Raw genomic sequence first — 24,831 nt, forward strand, 5'->3', positions numbered from 1 at the left:
AGAGGAAACAAGTCTACGGTCTCTTTCAACATCCATATGTCTACGCTTTTGCTCACGCAGTACGTGAGTCAAATCATTTGGCGCCTGGAGAAGTGGTCGTTCGGACGGCCGAGACGGTCCGTGTTGGCGCAGTAACTTCCTTCGCCTCTTTTCCCATGCCGTGCAGCGGTACCGTGTACGTGCCAAAACTGATTTCGGCACCAAAACTGATTTCGGCACCGGAAGGCAGCCCGGCGTCCATTCCGAGTCTTCCAATTTAATGTGACTACTTCGCCTGCGCAGGTTGGTTGGTCCGGGTTGAACCCCAGGTGCTCGCAGGTGCTCCAGTACTCCGATGACGACGCCGGACCTGGCCTGGGGCTGGGGCGCGGTGGACGAGCTTGCTTGAAACAGGAGAGAGCCGAAGCAATCGCACGAACTATTTCGCCGCAGCCTAGTCACACCAGTCTACGCTGGGAAAGCATAATTTGCCCGCCACCCTATCTCCGCAAACGACGGCCTTCGCCTAACTCGTCACACAGCCAGCGCACTCAGGTTTGGAAAGGCAAAAATGACGCTGAAACTCTACGTCGGACATGTAGGTGAACGGGTCCAGACGGTCATATTGACGCTTGCTGCCGCTGGATGCGATTACACAGGCTGCTGCTGCCGCCACCATGTTCCCGAGTTCAACTCGAGGGGGGTTTCGCGATGTACGAGTTTGGCCCGAGTTCGCGTGTCAATCAAAACCATACGTCACGCCCCGCGCGAGGCATGTAACTCTTGTGCACGCGCCCGCCACGGTTGGGCCACGCCCAACTTATTTTCCGGCAACAGCGACGTGGTGCGGAACTGAGAGGCATCAACAATCTTGACCGCCGACAGAAAATACGCACAGCACACTGTCATCGGTGATGTACTGTAACTGAGAACCACTATCAAAAACAAAGCGGCGACTTTCGCTGGCTCATGCATCTATCTTCTTAGGCTGTGATGGCCCCACAACATGGTTCATTGTCTCCATTGTAGCGACGTAGCGCACAGCAAATAATTATCGGAACGACACTGTAGCTGCTTGCAAGATGTCGATGCGCCGTGGTGGATGACGATGCTGAGCAGTGCGTAGTGTTTTCCCAACGTAAAGGTATCGCAGCTGTTGTTTGAGATGGCTGCTCTGTCATCGGTGGTGTATCGGATCTGCAGTGTCGCAAACACGGTCAGCGCCGAGAAACGCTCGCTTTTTTAAACCCAGTGCGATGGCATTTCTTCATCACAAGCACGGCACACTAAATAGTTGCAACCCCTTCCTGCGTTCGAAGTTTAATTTCCTAACTGCACACAGGAGCCACCACAAGCCAAAATGCGATTGCTGCGCTGTCGTTACTATATCTATCTGCGATCGCTGTTAGCGCAGCAGCAGAGACAATCGGCAAGCACATTGGAGAGAACAACTCTGCGTATGCATGCGAACGGAGGCACCTTCACTGGGCAAGCGATGACAAGCGATGAATTGTGTCACTGGGCAGCGCGCTCTTCCTTGCAATGCATCGCGGAGGCTTCGCGCACGCAGATAAACTGGTGCACTTTCACTGTGCTCCGTCACTACGGACCCTAGAATACCGCACAGCCATTTTGCAGTGACAACCGTTGCTCCCGTCGTTTCAGTTGGTAAAGCGGCGGCCTTAATAGCCGCCTCAGTGAAGCACCTGCGCTGAACAACCATGCCGCAGCGCTGCGTGGCCATTCCCCTAATAGTCAGGAAATAGAAAGATCACTGTCATGACTGACTTTATCAATGATTAGAGTGCCTCGATGCGCGCGGGCATCAAGGCACCCTATCAAGGATAGCACTGCAGTGCCCCTGGCGACTGCTCACCGTATGAACTCCCTCGTGAGTGCGACGCTCTAAAATGTATCCGCTTGTAAGCTTTCGCCTCACTGTCGCCACTCGCGGCAAAAAAGTGCAAAATTTAATAATTCGCTCGATCTCTGTTTGTCATAAAACATTTATGGCATTCCAAACGAAAAACAGATACTTCACGAAATAAAGTGTTCCTTATTTTATTTGTTGTATTTGAACGTAATCGATTGAGGGAAAGTGTAGGCGCAAATATGCACCGCATGTGCCCTGTTCGCATTCGACGGAGGATAGAAAGATAATGCTCGAAAGAGGAGGCACCCCTTTACGCGCCCCAGAAAGGCGTGGCAAGTGGCTCACGGCAAGTGTGCAGATATACAGCGGTACAGTCACGGTATTGCTAAATGGTGATAATACGTTGATAACAATACGCGGCGCTGGCGCGTTTTGCTGCGCAGTCTTGTGTGCTTGAAGCACGGAATCACTGTGCCGCGCAGGGTGCGCTCATGTTGTCATACGCGGCTTTATCTCGACATTTCTTTTTGCCTGCTGTTCTTGCACGTTCCTTGCTATCTCCGTTCACTGACTGCCATCGAGCAAACTCGGGTGAAACTCGTACGAACGAGAAACTCGGCGCATCCTGCATAGCACCCCTGTTATCTATTTTACATTCGAGATTTGCGTGACGTGACTGCTGCTTCACTTAGCTGTAGTTATTGCAGTAGTTGGCGCATTGTTTCTCTCGTAGAGAACAAAACGATAAATAAGAAACCGAAAGATCTGCTTACTACAATAAAAACACATTTGCACACCACGTACAGGTATGGGTTGTGCTGCGTGGCCTGACCATAACTGATTACTCATCCCCGCTTTCTACGAACATGTCGCTTATGGCTGCTGTGTAAACTAATGAAATAAAACAAATGTTTCTGTGTAAATAAATGTTAACTAAGCTACTGCATTATGAATCTAATTAATTTTCTATGTTATTCTATAATTTACGTATCCTGCACTTTAAGTGGCGAAAGTTGTGTTCGCCTCTGAACTGCCAATTTCCTTCATACATTGATAAGGGATACAATTGCTTTGATAATTACGCACTTTCAGATAAGCGCCAACTAATTTGCACTAGTTACACGGGTAGCATGTCCACGTCGCAATGAAGACGTACCGCTATGCCACCCCATAGTTATTTTGCACGCTGGCGCTTACATAGAACGATTTACTCACGTTACCCGGGAGTACCTGATACTCCGATGTACCGATTTTCACTGATGTACCATACGCGGTAGTTCCACGTTGTGCGCCGCATGTATCCGATATAAAAGCTTTAATCAATGAAAGCTTGAGTACCGCGGCGACATTCGCATCATAAACTGCATTACCACGCCGGCTATCACATGAAACTGCATGTTGCAGCACGCATACGCTGAACGTTATCACAATGGCAGTAACAACCTCAACGCAAACTTCCTGAAGTTCGCTGTAGCGCTTTACTGCAAACGTAGTACCAGCAACAGGATCGCGTTCTCTTCACACAAAGAACAAACCGAGCCTCGCCTGAAAAAAAAAAAGAAAGAAAAAAAAAACACTTTCTCGAGCAAGATGCTGAGAACACAACTATTGCCGTTGTTGCAGCTTATGTTCAGATTCGCAATCCATGTGGCTCTTCGGCGCCGCAAGACTGCAAAACGCAGCATAATTCCACGGCCGTGCAGAGTTTCGTACACGGTGGCTCCATCGTATCGTACTAGAAGCGCACCCGAACGCAGTACGAAGGCTACGGACCGAGCGTCTGCTCCGACGCTCCGACTTCCGTGTGAGGTTTCCGGCGCTCGCCGCTAGGTGTCGCATGAATTGCTGGACTCGCGAATATGATTCCTTGCACGTACGCTAGTATCACTTACCTGAAAAGCAAAATTTACCTGCTTACTGCGTACGTATATAGCAATGAGTATGACAGATTTCGTGAAACACATAAGAAAAAGAAAAGCAACCATGTGCGCCTGATCGCTGTGCTTCTTTCTTTAAAAAACACGAAGACTAAAGCTACAGCAATTAGATGGCTCGTAAAAAAAACTTGCATGATGGCAAACAAAGCACCGATGTAAAAGAAGCGATAACTCAATCCACAGTAGTTGCCATCTGGAGCGCGCAAAGTACACAGAAGCACACGGAATCTTTCACAACATGGCGTCAAACACCGCGCGCATCTTTTTAAGACAGCCATCGTCTGCTAGCTACTTGCGCTTGTCCGAGCAAACATCTGCTGACAGCTCCAACAGTCCGCGGGCAGTCCGGAACTTCCGGTCCGTGAAAAAACGAACGCACTTCTGACAACACTCGGACTAGTGGGCGGAGCTTCGGAAGCTGTCCGAGCAAAATCGAATGCGGCACAGCAGTCCCAAGCAGTCCGGGACTGTCAGGGACTGATAATCGAAGAGGCCCATTGTCTTCTCCAAGGCACGGTTCAACTTCTTTCCGTTCTGATAATTCTGCACTCGAAGAGCAGCTAAGCGACGTTGTTCAGCGTTGAATAACAGGTGCCGACTCTGCTGTCGGCGTTCGGTCTTTCTGGCAACGGTGTGAACACCTTCATGCAATGTGCAGCGTTGGCAAAACATTCTGAAAAATGGCCACTTTGTTTTGGCATTACACTGCGTTGATATGTCTGGGCTCTGATGATGTCTGGGCTCTGATGCATCATGGTTTTTGCCTTACGGGATATCTGCGCTCGTCGTAGTCTTACTGGTCAGACTTTGGTTGCTTGTGCCACGTACGGTTCCTTCAAAGTTAAGCAGTCAGTTCTAAGAGCGAGAGACAGGGTAGTGGGCCGACGCTCTTCTCCATTGATTGCACTTCTACAGTCGGCCACGTGCAATCGGCACCTGCACGGTCGTAATTTATTTGACGTCCCCTGTTTGTTTGGGATTCATCACAGTCCTCACTGTCAAGGGAACGTGTTGTTTTGCGTTGACAGTGTCGTAATTCCTCGATGAAGATCAAGTTGCCGTGGGCCCATCGACTGTTTGTCGAACCCCGTGTTGCTATTTGAACCGGTCGCATGACCTGCACACTTTTAAAGGCTCTTTTTGTATACCTGTGGCTAAAAGAGCTGCTTGTTGTTCATCCTTGTGCTTTCGAAGCAGCTTCAAAGTCCAAGATGATGACATCAGTTGATAGCTGTCTCCAGAATTCCGTCAACATGCCGATTCATGTCACTACTGGTTTTAGACACGACAGTTTTATCTTCAGTAGGTACTAACGTGTCATTGAATATTTCTGTCTTTGTGCCATTCATTCTCGTACCTTCTTCAATGTGGTCATGGCTTAAAGCTTCTGTCTTACAATCAATTACCAGTTCTGTTTGTTGCAACGCTTCAAGGGAAAAGAGTAATAAGCTGGCCACTTTGCTTCCAGAGAACAGTCACACGCCTTCACTGCTTACACTGCGCCTCATCTCAATAGCAAGGCTGATTTTAGAAGCCAACGTAACCAATTTGTCCCTGTAATCTACCTACAGGGTATATTCTTGATATATTTCATTGTCAGAATTAAGTACATCGATCTTTCTATCTAGAAAACAAAGCCTTGATCTCCCGAAGCATTTCGAGCCAGCTGCTCATAAGGTGAAGTTGAAGTGCTGCGGCCTCACTGACCGCCGCGTCCATATCGTCGAATATGAGGCTTACCATCGTTCTGATCAGTGCCATGTCCATGGTCAGCTCGGCCACCACTAGCAGGCGGCTGTCGGTGGGTGGATGGGGGTGGTCGGTTGCCTTGACTACGCTCTTCCCGGCGAATAAATGCGTGGGCTCGTCATCAGTCGGTCCTGGTCGTTGAGTAATACAGCTCCCGGGTTTCACGGCACCATTGTGTAGAAACCCGTGAAGAACCAGACAGGATTTATGTCTTACAACTAGAACTAACCTTGGGAGTTCTAGTTGTAAGACATAAATACCCCAGAAAGTGGATGGGAAAACGGCGCCGTGGTAGCGCAATGGTGAGAGCATCGCACGCGTAATTCGAAGACGTGGGTTCGTTCCCCACCTGCGGCCAGTTGTTTTTTCATCCATTTTCATTTTCATTAATTTATTATTTCTTTAATTCAATTAGTAAGTATAAGTAATTTCCCCTATGTTGTCCTTGGTGTCATTGTTTGTTGGCTTCTTATGATATGATTAATAAATCAGGCCTCTCGGTTCTTTTTCTTCTCGTTCATATATATATATATATATATATATATATATATATATATATATATATATAGAGAGAGAGAGAGAGAGAGAGAGAGAGAGCGGCGTGTATCAGAAAGCAGCGAAAAAAAATGGAGCTGGGCAGGCCTTGTAATGCGCTGGGAAGACAACCGGTGGACCATTAGAGTTACAGAATGGGTACGAAGGGAACAAAGGAAGGGAAGCGCCGTCGGGGACGACAGGAAACTACAGGTGGGGTGATAAAATTAAGAAATCTGCAGGCGCAAGTTGGCATCAGCTTGCGCAAGACAGGGGTAATTGGAGATCGCTTTCGTCCTGCAGTGGACATAAAATAGGCTGGTGGTGACGACGGTGATATATATATATATATATATATATATATATATATATATTGAAAGACGTAAAACGACCAGGCCAGGCAGCACTGGCAGACCCGTTTATTCCGCCGGCACGGCCCAGGCTCAAACACGAAGAAGAAGAAGAACAGGGATGATGATGGCTATATACAAATGAGAACGATGAAGTACGTTAAATGTGCTTACACTAATTTCCCCCCCTCGAGGAAGCGGCCAACCTGGCCGCAATCTAAAGATCGGCTGAACGGGGAATAAAGTGCTTCATGCGGGAGACGTGAACAATTTCTCCACTACGTGGACGGCGGTCCGCGACGGAGTGTAGTGGAGTGACTAGATAGTTCACTTCGGAAGTTTGTTGTAGGACTGTGTAGGGCCCAATGTACCGGTGAAGGAATTTCTCCCAAAGTAAAGGGGCTGGAACCGGCGTCGATAGGAGAACTTGGTCTCCAGGACGGAAGGCGATGTCGCGGCGCTTACTGTCGCAGCGACGTTTTCTTTATTCTTGGGAATAGCTTCGGTGTTGCGGCGAGCGATTTCACGGCAATGCGCGACTCGAGCTGCAAACTCTTCTGGGAGGGAGGTGTCAGCCGAAGCAGGAGAGAAAAAGAATTCGGTGTCGAAGACGGAGGAGGCAGATCGTCCATACACCAGGAAGAAAGGGCTGTAACCGGTAGTTCGTTGTGTCGCAGTATTATAAGCGAATGTAACAAAAGGAAGGATGTTGTCCCAGTTTGCGTGGTCAGGACGTAAGTACATAGAAATCATGTCAGAGAGCGTTCGTTGGAAGTGTTCGGTAAAGCTGTTGGTTTGCGGGTGATATGTAGAAGTGGTTTTAGACTACGTATTAGTCTCCCGCAAGACTTTCTCGAGGACGTGAGACATGAAGGCTTTGCCACGATCGGACAAAAGAACGCGAGGAGCACTATGGCGCAAGACTATGGATTGCAAGAAAAATTCAGCAACCTCAGAAGCAGCACCAGATCGAAGAGGCGCAGTCTCGGCGTATCTTGTTAAATGGTCTACCGCAGTGACGATTCAGCGGTGACCGGAGGGCGTCAACGGCAAGGGACCGTATAAGTCAATTCCAACGAACTCGAAAGGCTCGGTCGGACATGGCAGAGGCTGAAGAAAACCGGCAGGAGGAGATGTGGAGCGTTTACGGTGCTGACACAACGCACACGAGGCAACGTTTTTGGCTACCGTTGTGGACAATCCAGGCCAGAAGCAGCGGGTCTTGATGCGGTCGTAGGCCTTGTGGAAGCCTATAAAGTGGCCGGCGGCAACGTCAACGTGAAATGCTTCTAAAACTCGAAGACGAAGGCAGCGAGGTATGACTGGTACCCACTTGTTACCCGTGGGATGATAAATGTAAAGATGAAGCACCCCATCTTGAAGGCGAAATTGTCGAAGCTGGCGTCGCAAGCGGCTGTTGGGTGGTTTAGTTAGGCCGCGAAGGCGATCAATGAGAGTTCGACAGTAGGAGTCTGCGTGCTGAAGGGAAGTTAAATCGGGGCGTGAAGAAAGCTGAACTTGATCCAGTGACATTAGCGTGAGCTGGTAGGAGGCAGGCGTTGCGTCACAGCGACGTGGTAGAGACGGGGAGTGCGCATGATCGATAGAAGGCGAAAGCGGGCATCGAGACAGTGCGTCTGCATCATGATGACATTTGCCAGACCGGTACGTTATGGTAAAATCATATTCTTGTAAGCGCAGTATCCAGCGTCCCAGGCGTCCTGACATGTTCTTCATAGATGACAGCCAACACAGAGCATGATGGTCGGTGACGATGGTGAAGTGGCGACCGTAGAGGTACGGGCGAAACTTCTGAATGCACCAAACCGTAGCCAGGCATTCTTGCTCTGTGATCGTGTAGTTCCGTTCAGATGGCGAAAGGGTCCGGCTGGCATACGCCACAACCTGCTATTTAGATGCGGGACCCCGTTGCAGGAGCACTGCTCCGATGCCCTGTGCACTTGCGTCAGTGTGGAGTATAGTGGGCGCTCTCTCATCAAAATGGCGGAGCACCGGTCCGAAAGTGAGATGTTTCTTAAGGGCTTTAAATGCCGATTCACAGTCTTCGGACCATGTGAAAGAGGCGCCGGTGACCAGTAGCTTATGCAGAGGAGCTGCTATTGTAGCAAAATTGCGTGTAAAACGGCGAAAGTAAGACGAGAAAGCTGCGCAATATTTTTTTTTATTCGATGGGCAAGGGAATTGAAGCACAGCAGCAATCTTCTCAGGGTCTGGTTGGATGCCGTCTTTCGAAACGACGTGACCCAGGACTTTGATGCTTCTGCTGGCGAATGTGCACTTTTTAGTATTAATCTGGAGGCCAGCATTTGAAAGGCATTGGAGGACATCGTCTAATCTCTGCAGGTGTTCACCGAAGCTGGAAGAAAAAACAATGATGCCATCCAGATAACAGAGGCAGATCCTCCATTTTAGGCCACGAAGAACAGTGCAGATCATACGCTCAAACGTGGCTGGAGCGTTACACAGGCCAAATGGCATTACATTAAATTCATAAAGTCCGTCCGGCGTGGCGAAAGCGGTTTTATCTTCGTCAGCCTCGTTCATGGGAATTTGCCAATATCCTGATCGCAGATCAAGGCTGGAAAAATATTCCACTCCTTGTAGTGCGGCTAAGGCGTCGTAAATTCGAGGCAGGGGATACACATCCTTGCGTGTAATCTTATTGACCGCTCGATAATCAACGCAAAGGGAACGGAACCATCCTTTTTCTTCATCATGCAGAACGACAGGAGAAGCCCAGGAACTGGATGAAGGTCGCATAATATTTCGTGCTAGCATGTCATCAATTTGTTCTTCAATGACATTCCGTTCCGACTGCGAAACACGATATGGGCGACGGCGTATAATTGCAGAACCATCGGTTTTGATGCGGTGTGCAGCCACGGAAGTCTGGCCTAGTGTGGTGGCACAGCTATCAAAGCAGGATTTGTGCTTAGCCAAAAGGGCGAGTAACGCATACGACTGGGCAGCGGAAATTGGTCAGCCCTAATTGGTCAGAACCAATTAGGGCTCGGAGAGAAGACGAATCCAAAAAGAAGGGGAAAGCGCTGCGACAGAGATCAGTGGAGGGTCGGTGAAGGTTGCCACGGTCATCCCTTTGGGCAACAGCACAGGATCTGGGGTTGTGTTGCAGGCGAACAGGAGAGCTTGGGCACATGAAAACCGGACGAGACAAGGGGCGACTAGAATTCCTCGTGAAGTGCAGCGTGAAGATGGGGTAACTAAAGCGTCTCCATCGGTTACCTGGCTGGATGTGACAGCTACAACGTGTTCGTGACCAGGGTGCAGGACGTAGTCTGCAGCGACAGCCAAGTTCAAGATGGAGGGTGACGACTCCAAAATAGGTGCAACCGTGGTGTCTGTGATGTGGACGACGCTCTTCGTACATGATATAACAGCGGAGGCAGAATGCAGGAAGTCCCAACCGAGAATAAGTTCATGGATGCACGTGGGTAGCACAATCATCTCAATGTGCTGACGAATGCCGTCGATCAAAACATGAGCCATACATTGTCCGTCGGGGTGAATGAGTACGTTATCAGCGCCGCGCAAAACTGGTCCAAGATGAGGCGTTTGGACTTTACGGAGCCGTGAGCACATATCACTACGCACAGCGGAAACAGCGGCACCAGTATCGACGAGAGCTTGCACAGGCACACCTTCGAGAGTTACAGATAGCATATTGGCCGGGCGACAAGGAGGTATTTCCGATGTTCGACAGGACGGAGTTTTCCCTCCAAAAACTGCAATCCTTAGTTTTCCGAGTGTTGGTCAGCAAGGCGGGAGATGGGGCGAAGCGGTGATGCAGAGCGGCGGTAGGGCGAAAGAGAACGCCGTCTGGCCGAACGGGAGTCCTGAGGCAGATGTGGAGACGGTGAAGGACATGGAGAACGACGCTGCGTGAAAGCGGACGGACCTGGGTAGTAAGCATCGTGTCGTCGGATCTCGTCTCGCTCGAAATCGGCATAGCCTCTGCTTACATCCAGCTGGCGGCAACGGCAGTAATGCGGTATGTGGCCCCGTATACCGCAGTAAAAGCAGACCGGACGAGGTGGACGCCACTGAGGATACGAAGGTGCAGCAGGTGCTCGGGCGCCCATAGAGGCCAAATGGCCGCAGGTAAGGTCAGGAGGCCCAGATGGAAGAGTGGCAGGTGGTATTGCAGCGATTTCCGAGTATGTGGGCATCGGGAACGCTGCTGGGGCAACAGACGTTGTCGGTGTCGTCATGGCTGCCAACTCCTGCTTCACAGGGTTGCGCAATTCGAACGTTGGGGATGGGGCGGAAACAACAGTGGATCGCCTCTGTTGCTGCTCCTGAAGTTCTTCGCGAATAATAGTGCGGATAAGAGCACGTAAATCAGAATGAGGTGGCAGGGGAAGGTCGCTGTCATGGTGAATACGGAGGGCCTGAAGCTCGTCCAAGCACTGGCACGTCAATGTGATATCTTGAACCGAGGTAGGATTTTGAACAGCTAAGGCGTTGAATGTGATGGAACCAATGCCTTTAAGAATTTGGCGAATGCGTTCGCCTTCCATCATTCCAATGTTGGCGCGGCGGCATAGAGCCAGGACATCTTCGATGTACGATGTATATGACTCTTGTGGAAGTTGAACACGCGCAGCGAGCTTCTGTTTGACGACTTCTGAACGGCCAGATGAAGGCGCGAAGATTTGCCGTAAGCTGGTAGTAAACGCTGACCAGTCGGCGAAGTCAGGTCAGTTCGTGGTTAAAATACCACGTCTTCGCAACATGGGTCAGATAGAACGCGTCGTTAGTCAACTTCTGTGTGTCGGTCCACCCAATGGCCCAACTCACGCGGTTGTAATTGTCGAGCCAGCCATGGACGTCATCCCCGCGGAGACCCGCAAAGACTGGTGGATCACGTTGAGGGCTGGTAATGGTGCACGATGTCAGTGCAGCCGATGTCGTGGGTGTGGGAGCCTTAGGGGGAGCGATAGTGCCAGCGCCCGACGTGGGGGTAGTCATAGCTGTAGGGGTACGTAGCTCCAGGTAAGGCAGGAACGCAGGAGGACGTCGGGATCTTGACGCGCCTCCACCACGTTGAAAGACGGAAGACGACCAGGACAGGCAGCACTGGCGGACCCGTTTATTCCGCCGGCACGGCCCAGGCTCAAAAACGAAGAAGAAGAACAGGGATGATGATGGCTATATACAAATGAGAACGATGAAGTACGTTAAATGTGCTTACAATATGTATATTTCTGTGTACAGTATTCATCTTAGTCTTATGTGTATACTGACTTGATAACGTGGGGCAATATAGAAAGAAACAAAAACATAAGCTGCTTTCGCCAACCAGTAGCAATGCTTGCGGCATGCAAGAGTTCCAGGAGCCATTTTCAACCAAAAGCGAAGGACCGCATATATTATGGGCCCTTAGAATCCTGCAATCGGTAAGTTGACCTTGAAACTGAAATGTAGTAAAACAGGCTTGCTGTTCAGAATCGTGGTACAGAACGGTCACAAAACGTTATGGCTAAACGCGCAGTCTGTACCAGAAGGTAGCATGCATAAACTAAACTGGTTTATGCAGAACAAAAGCAGGTTGCTGTCGCCAGAGGGGCGAACATTATAAACGTGTATCCAATGTACTAATTATTCAGCTAACACCCTATATATACCCTATTTAGATGGTTTATCCGAGCTTGAATCTTGTAGGCAGTTTCATACTTACTCGTCGAAAACGTAGCACTTATTATGTTGGCAGAGCGCGGTAGAGTATAGCAAGAGTGAGATCCATCAATCAATCGTCGTGGCTTACTAGAGCACCCAGTAACCTCAAGGGTATTCCTAATATAGACATTGACACTCGAGGCGCAACTCAAACCAACGTCTACAAACATAACTGAAACAAAATAATAGAAAATACACACACACACGCACGCACGCACGCACGCACGCACACACGCCGCACACACGCGCACACACACACACACACACACACACACACACACACACACACGCACAGCGCAGCGCGCACACACACGCACACACACACACACAAATAAATAAGAAGGCATCTTAAAGGGCCTTTTAGCCAGACCTGTACTGCACTGTAGGGTTTGTAAAGCGCCGTTCGGGAGCGATATGTAGCAAGAATTAAAAAACAAATTGGAGGACGCTTAAGCTTCGCCTTTAAGAGTAGAAAGCGATAGCGTTATCGGGACCAGTTCGCACCGCATCGTTCGCATATGGCAAGTATGCTTCATTCACTGCAACGCTGAACGTGGGAAATTATTATTATTTATTTGATTTGTAAACATATACACAGGAAAGAGAAAGCGAGGAGCAAGGCTGGCAACTGCCACCAGAAGGGGCACAACGCCTGCGTACTCTTCAGAAAGGAGACAAACATAGAAATGAAAGATAGGAAGGAGGGGAGGAAAGAGGAAAGAAACAGCGAGGTGACAAATCTCAAAGAAAAAAGCACAACATACAGTAGGGCCCGTCCCTGAAGGTCACACTACTAAAGAATGTAAAGTAAAGGGAATAGTTGCTGGGTTACAAACGTGCCCCTAAGTTCGTTGCTTCTAGAAAAGTAAGAAGAGCGCCATGAGCTTGATCACGTCGAGACGCACAACCACTAGGGTATAAACCTTCGTCTAGTGTCGTACACCGCAGGCCAAGGAGATGATAGTCCCTCACCTAGCGATATGCGTTGCGCACTGAAAGCGGGACAGTCCAATATCAGGTGCTGAAGTGTCTCACAGCCACCGCAAGATGTACACGATGGACTGGTCACACGTCCTTGTCTGTATAAACGTTCGCGCACGTTTACACAGCCTCAAGGCGCCTCTGCAGCTTTTTTCTGCCCTTCGACTCAAGTATGACGTATATTTCATATACCCCATCAAGTATCGTCAACAACTGCGGAGCTAGCAGCAATTAATGTTGGACTGAAATACGTGCAAGAGGAGTTAACCGCATAGAAGAATAGTGCCTTCTTTACGGAGTACCGCGCTGCATGCCCTTAGCAGATTACAACGCAGTCAGGTTGATTGCCCAATTGTGCGCAGCATTACTGACTCTGCCAACAAAATTTTATCACGTGGGGTATCTCTCGTTGCTCAATGGATACCTTCGCACGTAGGGATCGCCGGAAATGAAGAGGCTGATCGACTGGCTTCAACTTGCACTCATAACGACTGTGCTTGCCCTGAAATTTTGTGCAAGCTTGATGACGCTCGTCTGCTGATTCGTCTCCCCTACTCAAGCAGCATCCAGACCAGCGCCTCGCAAGTGGAACGTTCCCGCCGCGTGTTCGTGGTCGAGGCTTGCCTCGTCGTGCTAGAGCGTGGGAAAGCCAGCTTACAAAGACCAAGCTTACACCGATCCCCTTAAAGTCGGCTTCACTTTTAAACTGAAATGCATTGCTGGAAAGACATTTTTCCAGGGGCAATATAAGTGGTCTTATATTAAAATGTGAAGGCCCTAGCACCTTTCTTGTTATTTTATTAATTGTTTGCTATTGCCCTGACGCGCGCAGGTCTGGTAGAAATGTTTTAGTTTCCTCGTAGCAGAATTACGTTTTCTCGTACATTCAAATTACAATCGAACGCCGATTGGTAAACAATCCGATGGCGAATCTGATGTCGAATGGTAAAGTCGTATGATGCATCGTCACTGGCACACCTCCTTGCGCACTGCGCACGTTCTCTGCGCACACTTCCAGCGCCTATAAAAAGCCTCTTCACCAATGAACGTTGTTCACTGTTGTACGCTCGTGTCTGCACGCTTCATCGTACTTTACCATTTTTCTAACGGATTTCTCTGTGAGAAATTCAATTTTTGTTCACCAAAACCTTGCACCACGTGGAGGGCCTGCGCGGTCGATGTGGCTAGATGATTTTCTCCGCCACCCGCGATCACACGCCGGTTGCCGACGCCGGATTTTCTGCGACACGGGGCCCTAAACGCTATCGCGTAAAAAAAACAAAAAACCGAGGGCACCTAGGTATTTCTTATGAGTTGTGAATGCAAAAGCGTGGGCACGCGAGCGCGTTGAGACGCTTGGCCAACGCTTCTTCGATAGCAAAAGGCCGGCGCTCTTCGATGCGTGGCGTCATGCTACATTGGCCGAATGCCACAGCATCTAATGGGGACGCTCCCGAATATAAGGCGCGGTGATTTTTACGCCCCCGCTTTCGTCACACCTGGCTAGGCAAAAGGAAATTTTGGTCCAAGTCGTATGGTGTCGTAAAGTAGAGTGCACAGGTCTGCTATCTAGGAGGCACTGGTTTAGCCCAGTGGGTACGACACTGAGCTTCTGAGCGTGGGGTCGTAGGCTGGAAACTCATTACCGCCAACGTTTTTTACTTTCGAATTTATTCTGCGTTGTTTATGCAATATTTTTTCTTTCTAGGGGTTACCGAGGCGAAGCTAGAACGCAGGCGAGAGCTTGCGCGAATAACACAAGCTTCCGAGAGCAAGAGCGAGGGTGACGTGGCGCAGCGGTGGTGCCCTCTCCCCTGGAGCCGAACCCGCATTACGCGGGTTCGGCTCCCGCCGGCGACAAGTTATCTTTTCGTCCACTTTCATTTCCCCTTTCTTCATTATTTTCTACATTCCAATTTCAACGACACTTAATTTCCCCGATGCTTTCCTTAGCTTCATTGTTCGTTGGCTTTATGTGGTCATGATTAACAAAATCGAGCCCCTTGATTCCCCCTTCTTCTCACATAATGCGCAACAATACAGCAATAACACACAATTGAGAGATGGAGTACATATACGAAAGGAGTGAGAAACTATGAGAAGTAAGGAGAGGAGCGCCGCTAGAAAGTTCGAGGCTCAAGAAAAAGTGCCAAGCTAGGAACAGAAAGAAGACAACACGTTTCGAAAGATATCAAGATGTAGAAAATGAAAGTTGTAAAGATCTTTACGTTTTGTGGAGAGGCGAGTATCTTCTGCTGAAAGAGGTAGGAGCGTGGAAGGCCCTATACATGTTCCCTGGTAGTCTTCTGCGGAACCCGCAGTGAAACAGCAGCTAGTACTATAGTACTCGAACATGTAATAATTGTACTAATTATTTTGTATAACAAGAGGATGTTGGTACGACTACATTTGCAGCTATGTGACGGAAGTGTAGGATTATTATTCAGACTTGAAACGTTGTTGGTGCGTGAGATCGGAAAACAATGTTTATATATACTCATGAACTTTTGCTGCACGCACTCAATTAAAATGCTATTTGAATTGCTTGTGCCATTCCACTAGTGATGCAGAACTATCGATAGTAATATCGATACTATCGATAGTTGAGTCACTATCGAACTATCGATGGTAAAAAAAACATCGATAGCGCCATCTATAGTAACTTCGATAGTACTACCGATTGTACTTTCAATCGTACTATCGATAGTATAACATCAACCGCGCGAACTCATTGCAGCATACACTTGGTTCCCCGAGTGCGTGGTATATGGTGGTGGTGGTAAATATATGACAGGACTCTTCGTTATCGCAGTCTACCCGTCACCGAGCACGACAGATACGTACAGTCGCTGGATAAAGTGTTAGTGTCGCAAATGTCCCAGTTGAACCATCTAGACAGCAGGCAATTGAAAACGAAGCTGCGACAGGAGGGCGAATTCTGCGGTTCCTCGAGAGACAGCAACAGGAGCCCTCAACCGTAACCTCGAACGCAGAGCTAATGGTTCGCCAGTACCTGGAGTTACATCCACAGGAAAGGAAGAGCAACCTTTTAGCATTCTGGAAGTCTTGGCAATGCTCCACAACGCCGCTCTCTGAAGTGGCTAGGAAGTACTTGTGCATTCCAGCAACGTCGGTGCCCGCAGAACGCGTATTCTCAGCGGCTGGAGAGATCATTTCAGATAGGAGGAGCAGGCCGAAGGGCAAGAAAGTTGACATGCTTGTGTTCCGTCGCCAGAATGCTTGACTGACACATGATAATTAAGTTGAACTGTTCAGCCGTAGCGGAAAGGAAGCCGTTACATGTTGCGGAACTGCGTTGCTTCAAATTTATATTTCATTTTGTGATTTAAAAATAAAAATATTAGAACTAAGTTTGTCGGTAAGGTGTAACTGGTTATCGATAGGAATACTATGGATAGTCTTTTTACACTATCGATAGTTTCAATAAAACTATCGATGCTATCGATAGCTAATTTACCGATAGTTTTGCATCGCTACATTTCACACCACTGAGCCATATTCAAGTAATGGGAGACAATTTGAGGAAGGGAAGTGGGGTGCGGAAATCTCTTGTGTGTCGGCAGACCGAACCGAGCGTCCCAAGGCCTCGTGATGCTACGCGCTAGAGTGGGCGGAGAAGCCTAACGTACTATCAAAAAGCCTACCGAGGTCGCTTAGTTCAACAGCTCTCTTCAACACTTCATAAATAAATAAATAATCAATCAATCAAATATTTATTATAGTGCCCAGGAACAGCTACTGAGCCGTCGTACTGGTGCGCTTGAAAAGTAATACGCGAGACAAAATGTAGAGGAAAGACAAATGTGGTAGACGAAACAATCTGAGATAGAGAAACAAATAGGGAAACAGAAAGCGAGGAGGTGGCGTTCAAGGGAGCTAATCATACAACGTGATTATCTCCATATGTGCGAAACACAGGAAATGAACTGTGAAATACGTCAATACAGGCAGAATACTTATTACATATTTTTTGGTGTCGAGCCATAGGACAGTCTCCTATTGCAACAAAGGCGCACAGAAAACGCATAATACTGCCTGATATACTTTGCCGCACGGGAAATTGCGCATGATCAAGGAGCTTTGGGTAGTCTATAAGGCCATGTACCACCTTATAGAGGAACATATGGTCTAATTTAATACGTCTTGATTTTAGAGGTGTCAGTTGACGTATATTTCAGAGGGTGGGACCATGGTCGTCCGAACGGCAAAAGCGGTGCTTGAAAAGAGATATGAATATATTTCGGACGCGTTCAATCAGGTCAGAATTAGATTTGCACGTTCCGCCTCAAACTACAGAGGCATACTCTAGTAGTGGAAGGCGCACAGTAGAATACAATTTCAGAAAGGCAGCAGGGGAGTGGAAATCATGCGATATACGACAAATAATACCAAGAGCGCGAAGTGCACGCTGTTTCCCATATTTAGCGTGTGAAGAGAAGCTTAGCGTTTTGTCGAAGTACACACCAAGATCTTTCATTTCATCGGTCCTGGGCAGTGGAGCGCCCCGAATGTAGTATGAAAATTGCACATGGTGTGCTTTCCGCGTATAACTTAATTCCATAGTTTGGGAAGCACTCCAGAGTAGTTTATTGTCTCTGCACCAGTTTGAAAGTGAAAAAAAAAAGTCTTTTTGGAGGTCAATCCAGTCGTGAACACTGTTGACAGTCTTAAATAGCTTTACGTCGTCAGCATATAGAATGAATTGTGTGTTGAATTGATGACGAAGTGTCCTTTATGAACAGTAGGAAGGGAAGAGCCCAAGAACTGATCCTTGCAGAACTCCGCTAGTGGCCTCAGAGCTAACAGAGCCCTTTCCATTAATGCCAACGAAGCATGATCTTTCGCTTAGGTAATCAAATACCAGGCAAGTTATGGAAGAAGGTATATTCATTTGCGTGAGCTTTGTAATGAGGAGTTCGTGGCAAACTACATGAAATGCTTTACTTAGGTCAAAGTAAAGAGCGTCTAATTGGCCCTATACTATGTACCACACTGGAGGCATGGCTCATAAATGTTACCAAGTTCGTTGTTATGGAACGCCGTGACTCAAAGCGATGCTGTTTATAGATTAAAATGTTCTTAGCGCTAACAAAAATCCGGGAATGCAATACAGATTCAAATACTTTTGACGCAGCGCAGAGGATAGATATCGGCTGGTAGCATATATAATAACTGCACTTCTATATAGTAACAGTTATAGTGACTGCACATGCATAACAAAAAGCGCAAAGACACAATCAACAGTAAGAACGCTACCTATATTGTAAGTTGTAAAATACTCGAAGGCAGAGAAACGACGTTCCGTTTGAATGTATGCGAATGTTATCTTTATGTAAGATCACGGGGCTCAAAAGGATTACGCACACACGCACACACAAACACACACACACGCGCGCGCGCACACACCCGCACGCGCGCACACCCGCACGCACGCACGCACGCATGCGCGCGCGCACACACACACACACACCGTCTTTGTCATCGCCATAGAAAAAATAAGACACATTTAACAAGTCTTGCTTGGTATAATATGCATATGTTAAAGTTCTTCAGGGTGGATTTCGAAACTAGATTTCCAGCTAATAAATATGTCTCAGAATTTTGCCACTAGTTAAACAGAAAACGCTGTGAGGCTGATTACTCTTGAACATGTCGAACCTAGCAAAAAATAAATCCCTGCATACGTTAAATGCCAACGCAGCACCGCATCGTGCAGCTGAAGCTGGCGTAAGCGTTCCGCTGCGCTTCCGTAGCAGACGACGCAGACACAGCTGGCAGACAACGTCGGCAGACGCTGTTGCCAGACACACAATACGACCTCACAGACAGCGTCAAACACGCATTGTACGCGACTCGGAACATGGGGTGTCGGAGATTACTGTAAGGTTGCGACAAAAGCGACTAGTAAACATACATTTTTTTAAAGTTTTAAACCTAATATTCAATCAAACTGCTAGATCGGCTGCGCGTGCAAACGGAGCGATCGTGTTTTCCGTAGGGAGACGCGCAGTCAACGCTGCTATCGTTATCGCCACTGCCAACAGTGAGACGCAAAGAAAAGACGTCGTTTTTGCATGGAGTTTCGTCTCCCTATTCACTCACGTTTCTAGATTTGCTTGAGTGATTGCCGGTTACTGGCTACGTTACAGTGCGCGTAGCCACGGGACCCAAGGCGTCACATTTAATGACCTGCGATGGTCGAGTTCACCCACGACGTCGAATCGGAACTGATTGCTCTCGTTGAGGAACGGCCTTGCCTGTGGAACTCTAAAGACATCCATTACCACAACAGGCATGTCAAGGAGATGGCGATGCGAGAAATCACCGAACAATTAGGAGCTGGGTTTACAGGTGAGGAGACGCGGCTTCGGTAGAGAAGTGTGGTTTTTAGGCGTCGACCAGCGCAAGAATGCACGCGCGGCGCGGCACACGACAGTGCGGTGGCGGCATCTGTTGACCGTCGCGAGAGTTATTGCTGCAGCGGCCTAGAACGCGGAATCCGAATTGGGTTCGGAACATTGCGTTTAGAACGCGAGGTTACGGCCGTGTGATGGACTCCCTTTACGTTGTTGGTGACACAGCTACTACTACTGATGAGCCGCCAGATGTACATGAGCCGCCAGATTTACGTGAGCCGCCAGATTTACGTGAGTCGTTGGATCTGAAACGTGCGAAAGGTTTCGCTGCCTTGATTTGTTCCCTAAAAAAAAAAGAAAAAAAAGCTTCGCGTTTCTCGCAACAATTTTCACGTAATCGGTGCGAGGAAATTCAACATTATTTCTGATACTATATTCTGTACCAGGATGTTAGAGAATTTTATCATTACAATGCAATACCACACTTATTGCAGTCATTTACAAGCCTTGAATGCTACGGGAACGCTTTTCTGCAAGAACATTGTGAGAAGTTAATTGTGTGAGAACTTGTGATTAAGCATCCTTGATCCCGCTAGGGATCCTTGATCCGACCAAGAGCATGGTGTGTTCTAAAGTAGCATATTTAATTATGCCTCTGTGCTGCTAGTTAAATTAATGTGTGTAGATGGTGTTCACAATACATTGCGCTCGCGTATGCTAGATTCATAGTAAGGGACATTGCATCTGAATACAGCAGAAAATACATTCATTTGATTGTAAGCAGTAGAATATCCTAGGCCCCTCTGTTACCACGGATCAAGTGAAAAGCACTAATGAATTAAATGGCAAAGGTGGCAGAGCCTGCTTGCAAAGCATTAAGCCTAACTGCATGCCAAGCGTTTTTTCTTATGTGGTACACATTAAAAACAACTGTCATATCTAGGCCCCAGCCGTTTTTGCGAATAGGCCATGTGACTAGGCAGACGCAGCATTAAGAAAATTTTCAGTGATAGTTTGTCTAACTAAATATGCTAATTACCATTTCATACTAATCATATGCTAAGCAGACAATTTTACTTCTCACCGTCTTCAATTTTGCAATTGCAACATTTGCCCTAAAGTTAGTAATTAAAATGTTAATTTGCATATTTAATTAGCCGAAATTATCGGCTGAATATTTTTTACCTGTTAATGTCCGCCTAGGATATCAGCAAAAAATTAACACCTTGTGTACAATTTAAGTAACTTTAATCACAATCTTTCAATTAACAGTCTTTCAATAATGTCTTTCAATAATGCCTTAGCAGATGACATGGACACCTGGTGGTAATTAGATATGACTCAGATAGCGGAACCACACATGCATGCAGTCCCACCTTGGCAGGCACTAGTTCTTGATCTTTTGTGTTCTGCTTCATTTCAGATGAGTGGTAATGGTGGCATGTTGAGTTTGGGTATGAAAATTGTCTATATTTGTGATGCATCCACTCATTTAAAATGCAAAATTTTCCACAGAAGTTGCTCCTAATGTACACCATCCAAAATGAGCCTTTATTGTCATCTAAAATTTTGTTGCAGTTACCCTATAACATATGTTGGTTCCATACTAGTTAAATACAAATAGGTGAGTCTCACATTGACCTGGGGTGCAGTGAGCCAGAAATGACAAAAACAATAGAAGAAAAATAGTTGCCAACTTCTAACAAATTCCTGCCCCATGACATTGTGGGTTTTGACAGTGTCTGCATCTGCTTAGGGCTTGTCTAAAATTAAGATGACATTGTGTTTCAAAGGAAGCAAAGGCTAAATCTAGAAACTTTGGGGAGCTTGTCAGGCATAAGAAAAATGGCCAATCAGTGAGGTCAAAGTGATGTGGTTTGTGTGCTCACTTGAAGAAATGAAAGTTTGGCCTTCATTTGACTTCTGTGAATAATCAGCCTTTGTCTTTCAAAGAAGTCCGAATAGAGAGCTTTAAATGCATGCTTCACCAGCTGAAACTTGTTTAAGGCTTCTCTTTAGTGTCTCTTTTGATGTGGATTCACACAGCACTCAATAGCCAGTTTAATCCACAGAACGAGCATAGCAGCATCATGGAGCAGGCTTAGCAGCACCAAATCGGACTTTGCACTAGGGCACTGCAGTCCTGCTATGCACTGTGGATCTTATGCTTGGTCTGCTCACTGAAGCAGCTATATGAGGTGTGTTCCTGTTCGTTACAGTAATCAGAGGTGTCTAACTTGATGCCTAAGAATATGGCTTCATGCGAGTCTGCATTTAGAACATGATCATTTGCCCAGGTGTCCAACTTTCAATGCCAAGGTAAGCAGAAAAGTTTTGCAATTGTCCTGGGAAAAAAAAAAACTATTGAAATTTTAAGTCGCTCCTGCTTCGCACATATTATATGAGCCTATGTTGCTACTGAATGTGTGTGATTACAGTCTACTGATAACACAGAGTTCTGCAGCTTGATTACGTGTGCACATTGTTTTCCCAATGCTACGTGTTCCCGCATTGTTTTCCCAATGCTACGTGTTCCCGCCCTGGGAACACGTAGCATTGGGAACACGTAACGAACTCTCGCAAATGGTTAGTACTCACGCTTAAGGTTTGATGCCTCAGCGAGGCCTGCAGTTGTTCAACAAAATGGTAAGCCTGGTTAATAGCACTTGCCTGACTACACTCCACCACTCAGCTCCCCGTTGTTGCACTAATCTGTGTCATCTCCTTGCTAGTTAGCAAAGTAGCCTGCAGTGTTGCAGACTTGTATGCTATCTCCTTGAAGCTGTTATTGCCATTTACATTGCGATTGGAATGGCACTTAGGATGATGGCTGTACGGCAAAGATTGCAATGTGTCTGTCTACGCCGAGATTAGAACACACCCATGGCTTTCATCATGTCAGTCCACTGTAGAAGGAACACTAATGGAAACACTAAATCAGTTTAGCCTGGTCTAGTGTTGCAACTCTCTGCTTTTTCTCAATGTAGAAAGGTCACTTTTTAATTAGACACATATGAAGGTCAAGCATATCGTCTTGAATGCCATGTTCAAACCACACTCCCAATGGCATTCATTTTAAGGCTACAGCCTAGCTGGTTTTTGACCAGCGCAGCTGGCTTTTTATAGATAATGCCGGCTGCTGCTTGAACCAGCAGCATGAGCTTGCTGGTTTTCCAGTAGTTGCTGGATAATCAAGTGAAAAGCTGTGACATGAAGACACAATTGGACACACTGAGTCATTTAAGCTTCAAGCACTGAATTACGGATTATCGACACACTGGGTCATTTAAGCTTCCAAGCAATGAATTACAGATTTTTTTTTCGTATTCAGTTTTAGTGCATTTTTGAAATTGCTTTATTGTCTCACTTCAGTTTACTGCTAAGCCAATTACAAAATTTATTACAGTTTTCTAGTTTTAGTTTTGAATGAGTCTTTGCTGGTGTAATGTGAAGATTCCTTTCTTATAATTCACTGCTATGGCCAGACTATCCTGGTGATAATGAAGGCAGAGTGCCACTTGGAATACTTGCAAAGCATGTAAAGGAACATATATGTGCATTGGCGTAGCTAGACCCCCCCACTCCTGAAGTTTTCTGGCAACACCCACCCCCCTTTCCCACAGAACAAAAGTTTCAGGAGGCAAGCTCAAAAGAGTGACATAGATGAAAGGGAAAGTTTGAGTGTGACAGCATGTTGAGGGCTAGAGGCGGTCTCAAGGGGGTGGGTGTCATGGGGGCGATCCCCTTTTCAATGCACAAAAAAAACGTCTTTGCCGTCGCGTCAAAAAGAAATAGGCGAAAGGTGCAGCTTATGTGCTTCCCTACTCATCCTCGTCAGCTCGCGTCTGATTCTGGAAAAAGCGACTACATTTCTGGTTGGTGGAAAAAGGAAAGAGGTTTGCTAGTAGCACTGGGGATGGCTGACACCTGAACATTGTCCAGCAAAGGGGGTGGTGCAAAGAGGGAACTGAATAGGAGAAAGCACCGGGTGGATAGCGAAAAAGTAAAGAGGTACTATTTCTAATAATTACAGTATTTACCATCGTGAATATTAAAGCAATTTAATCGCCTTTCGTGCAGGGGACACACTGGCTAGTGGGCATAAATAGGGCAAGCAGACAGACAAGATAGCCCATTTCAAGAGGCGCAAGCTGACAGCCCATTGTACCTAGTAAGATTCCAGAAATTTTCAGGGGCCTCAGCTTTGCTCACAGCCGGTGTCAAGGCGTTTTTGAAGTAAACACAAGTTCATTTGTGTTACCGCTCCCCCCAGGTGTGTATTTCCTTGACAGGCACATAGTGATTATTGGAAAGGAGAGAGAGGAAAACTTTATTGAAACAAAAATCCTCAAGGCTGCAAAAAGCTTTCTGAAGGAACCGCACATCTTTTTTTGTTGGAAGTATGATGACCTTGTCATTCTCTAAAAACAACCAGCCGTTGTTTTGTGCCTGTAGTTAGTTATGCATACAAAGTGCACCACTAATGAAATCCTCCGTGGATAAGAGATGTACAGCCTGACCTTGCCACTTCGAAGGATATTTGAGGTGTGGGCAGAGAGGCAAAGAAAGAAAATTTTTAAAGCTGTAGCACCCCCCTCTCCTGAATACAATGTTTAGGGCCGCTACTGTCGTGGGCCAGAGTTAACTGTACTCGACTGATAGTCCCCCCCCTTTACATAGTTGCTGGTCTCATCACGGAACACTCATGTTGCCACATGGGCACTAGGAGTGTGCTGCTTTCGGAGAGAAACATTTGAGAAAAGTGTTGCCTGGCACCTGTAGCAGGAAGAACATTGTGGCACCACGCAAGGCACACTGCTCCCTCATTCCGGATCGTGTTAACCATAACTATTGAGGGGGGATCAGCACTAGAAAGTGCACACACAGAGAAAGAGGGGACAAGCATGTGCTTAAACTTGGGGGCGTTGTTGCTCCCTACCAGGTCGTCGTGCCGTCGAAGAGCTTCTCATTTCGGTATTTGACCGAATCATTGACCACGCTGAGTGGAAGAAAAGCATTCTGAAAATATTCTGACTTGCCTGTCTAGGAAACGAATAATAAGTGCCCCACCCCCTTTTCCTTGTCTCTGACTTTCATTACATAAATAAACTTGAGAACTTGCTGTTGGGCTAGTTGGCACACGTTCAGGACGAAAACAGTGCAAAAAATGGGACAAGAGAGAAAGACAGACAGAACACTGATGTGAGCATGGCGAAATATATCAAGGACAGGGGTAAACGGCAGAGAAGCTAAGAAACAGCCTCAACAAACAGGTGGGAAGGGAGGTAGGTGAATGGCCGCAATGTCCACACGCCTTGAAAAAGTAAACAGAA

General features: G+C 47.2%; 1 protein-coding gene across 2 annotated transcripts in view; it reads left to right on the forward strand.

Annotated features, from left to right (window-relative positions):
* The first annotated feature begins 19,183 nt into the window (after window positions 1–19,183).
* Window positions 19,184–24,831, forward strand: part of LOC119437424 (uncharacterized) — a 38,217-nt gene continuing 32,569 nt past the window's right edge. Inside the window, exon 1 of one of the 2 annotated variants that reach the window (XM_037704453.2) lies at window positions 19,184–19,493. In XM_037704453.2, the coding sequence (XP_037560381.1) occupies window positions 19,337–19,493 (157 nt within the window). In that variant the 5' untranslated portion in view covers window positions 19,184–19,336. Of the gene's footprint in view, window positions 19,494–19,556; window positions 19,790–24,831 lie in introns of those variants that run through there. The other variant, XM_049660526.1, reaches the window with a different exon arrangement.

Source organism: Dermacentor silvarum, chromosome 1 (assembly GCF_013339745.2).
Source record: "Dermacentor silvarum isolate Dsil-2018 chromosome 1, BIME_Dsil_1.4, whole genome shotgun sequence".
Taxonomy (NCBI): domain Eukaryota; kingdom Metazoa; phylum Arthropoda; class Arachnida; order Ixodida; family Ixodidae; genus Dermacentor; species Dermacentor silvarum.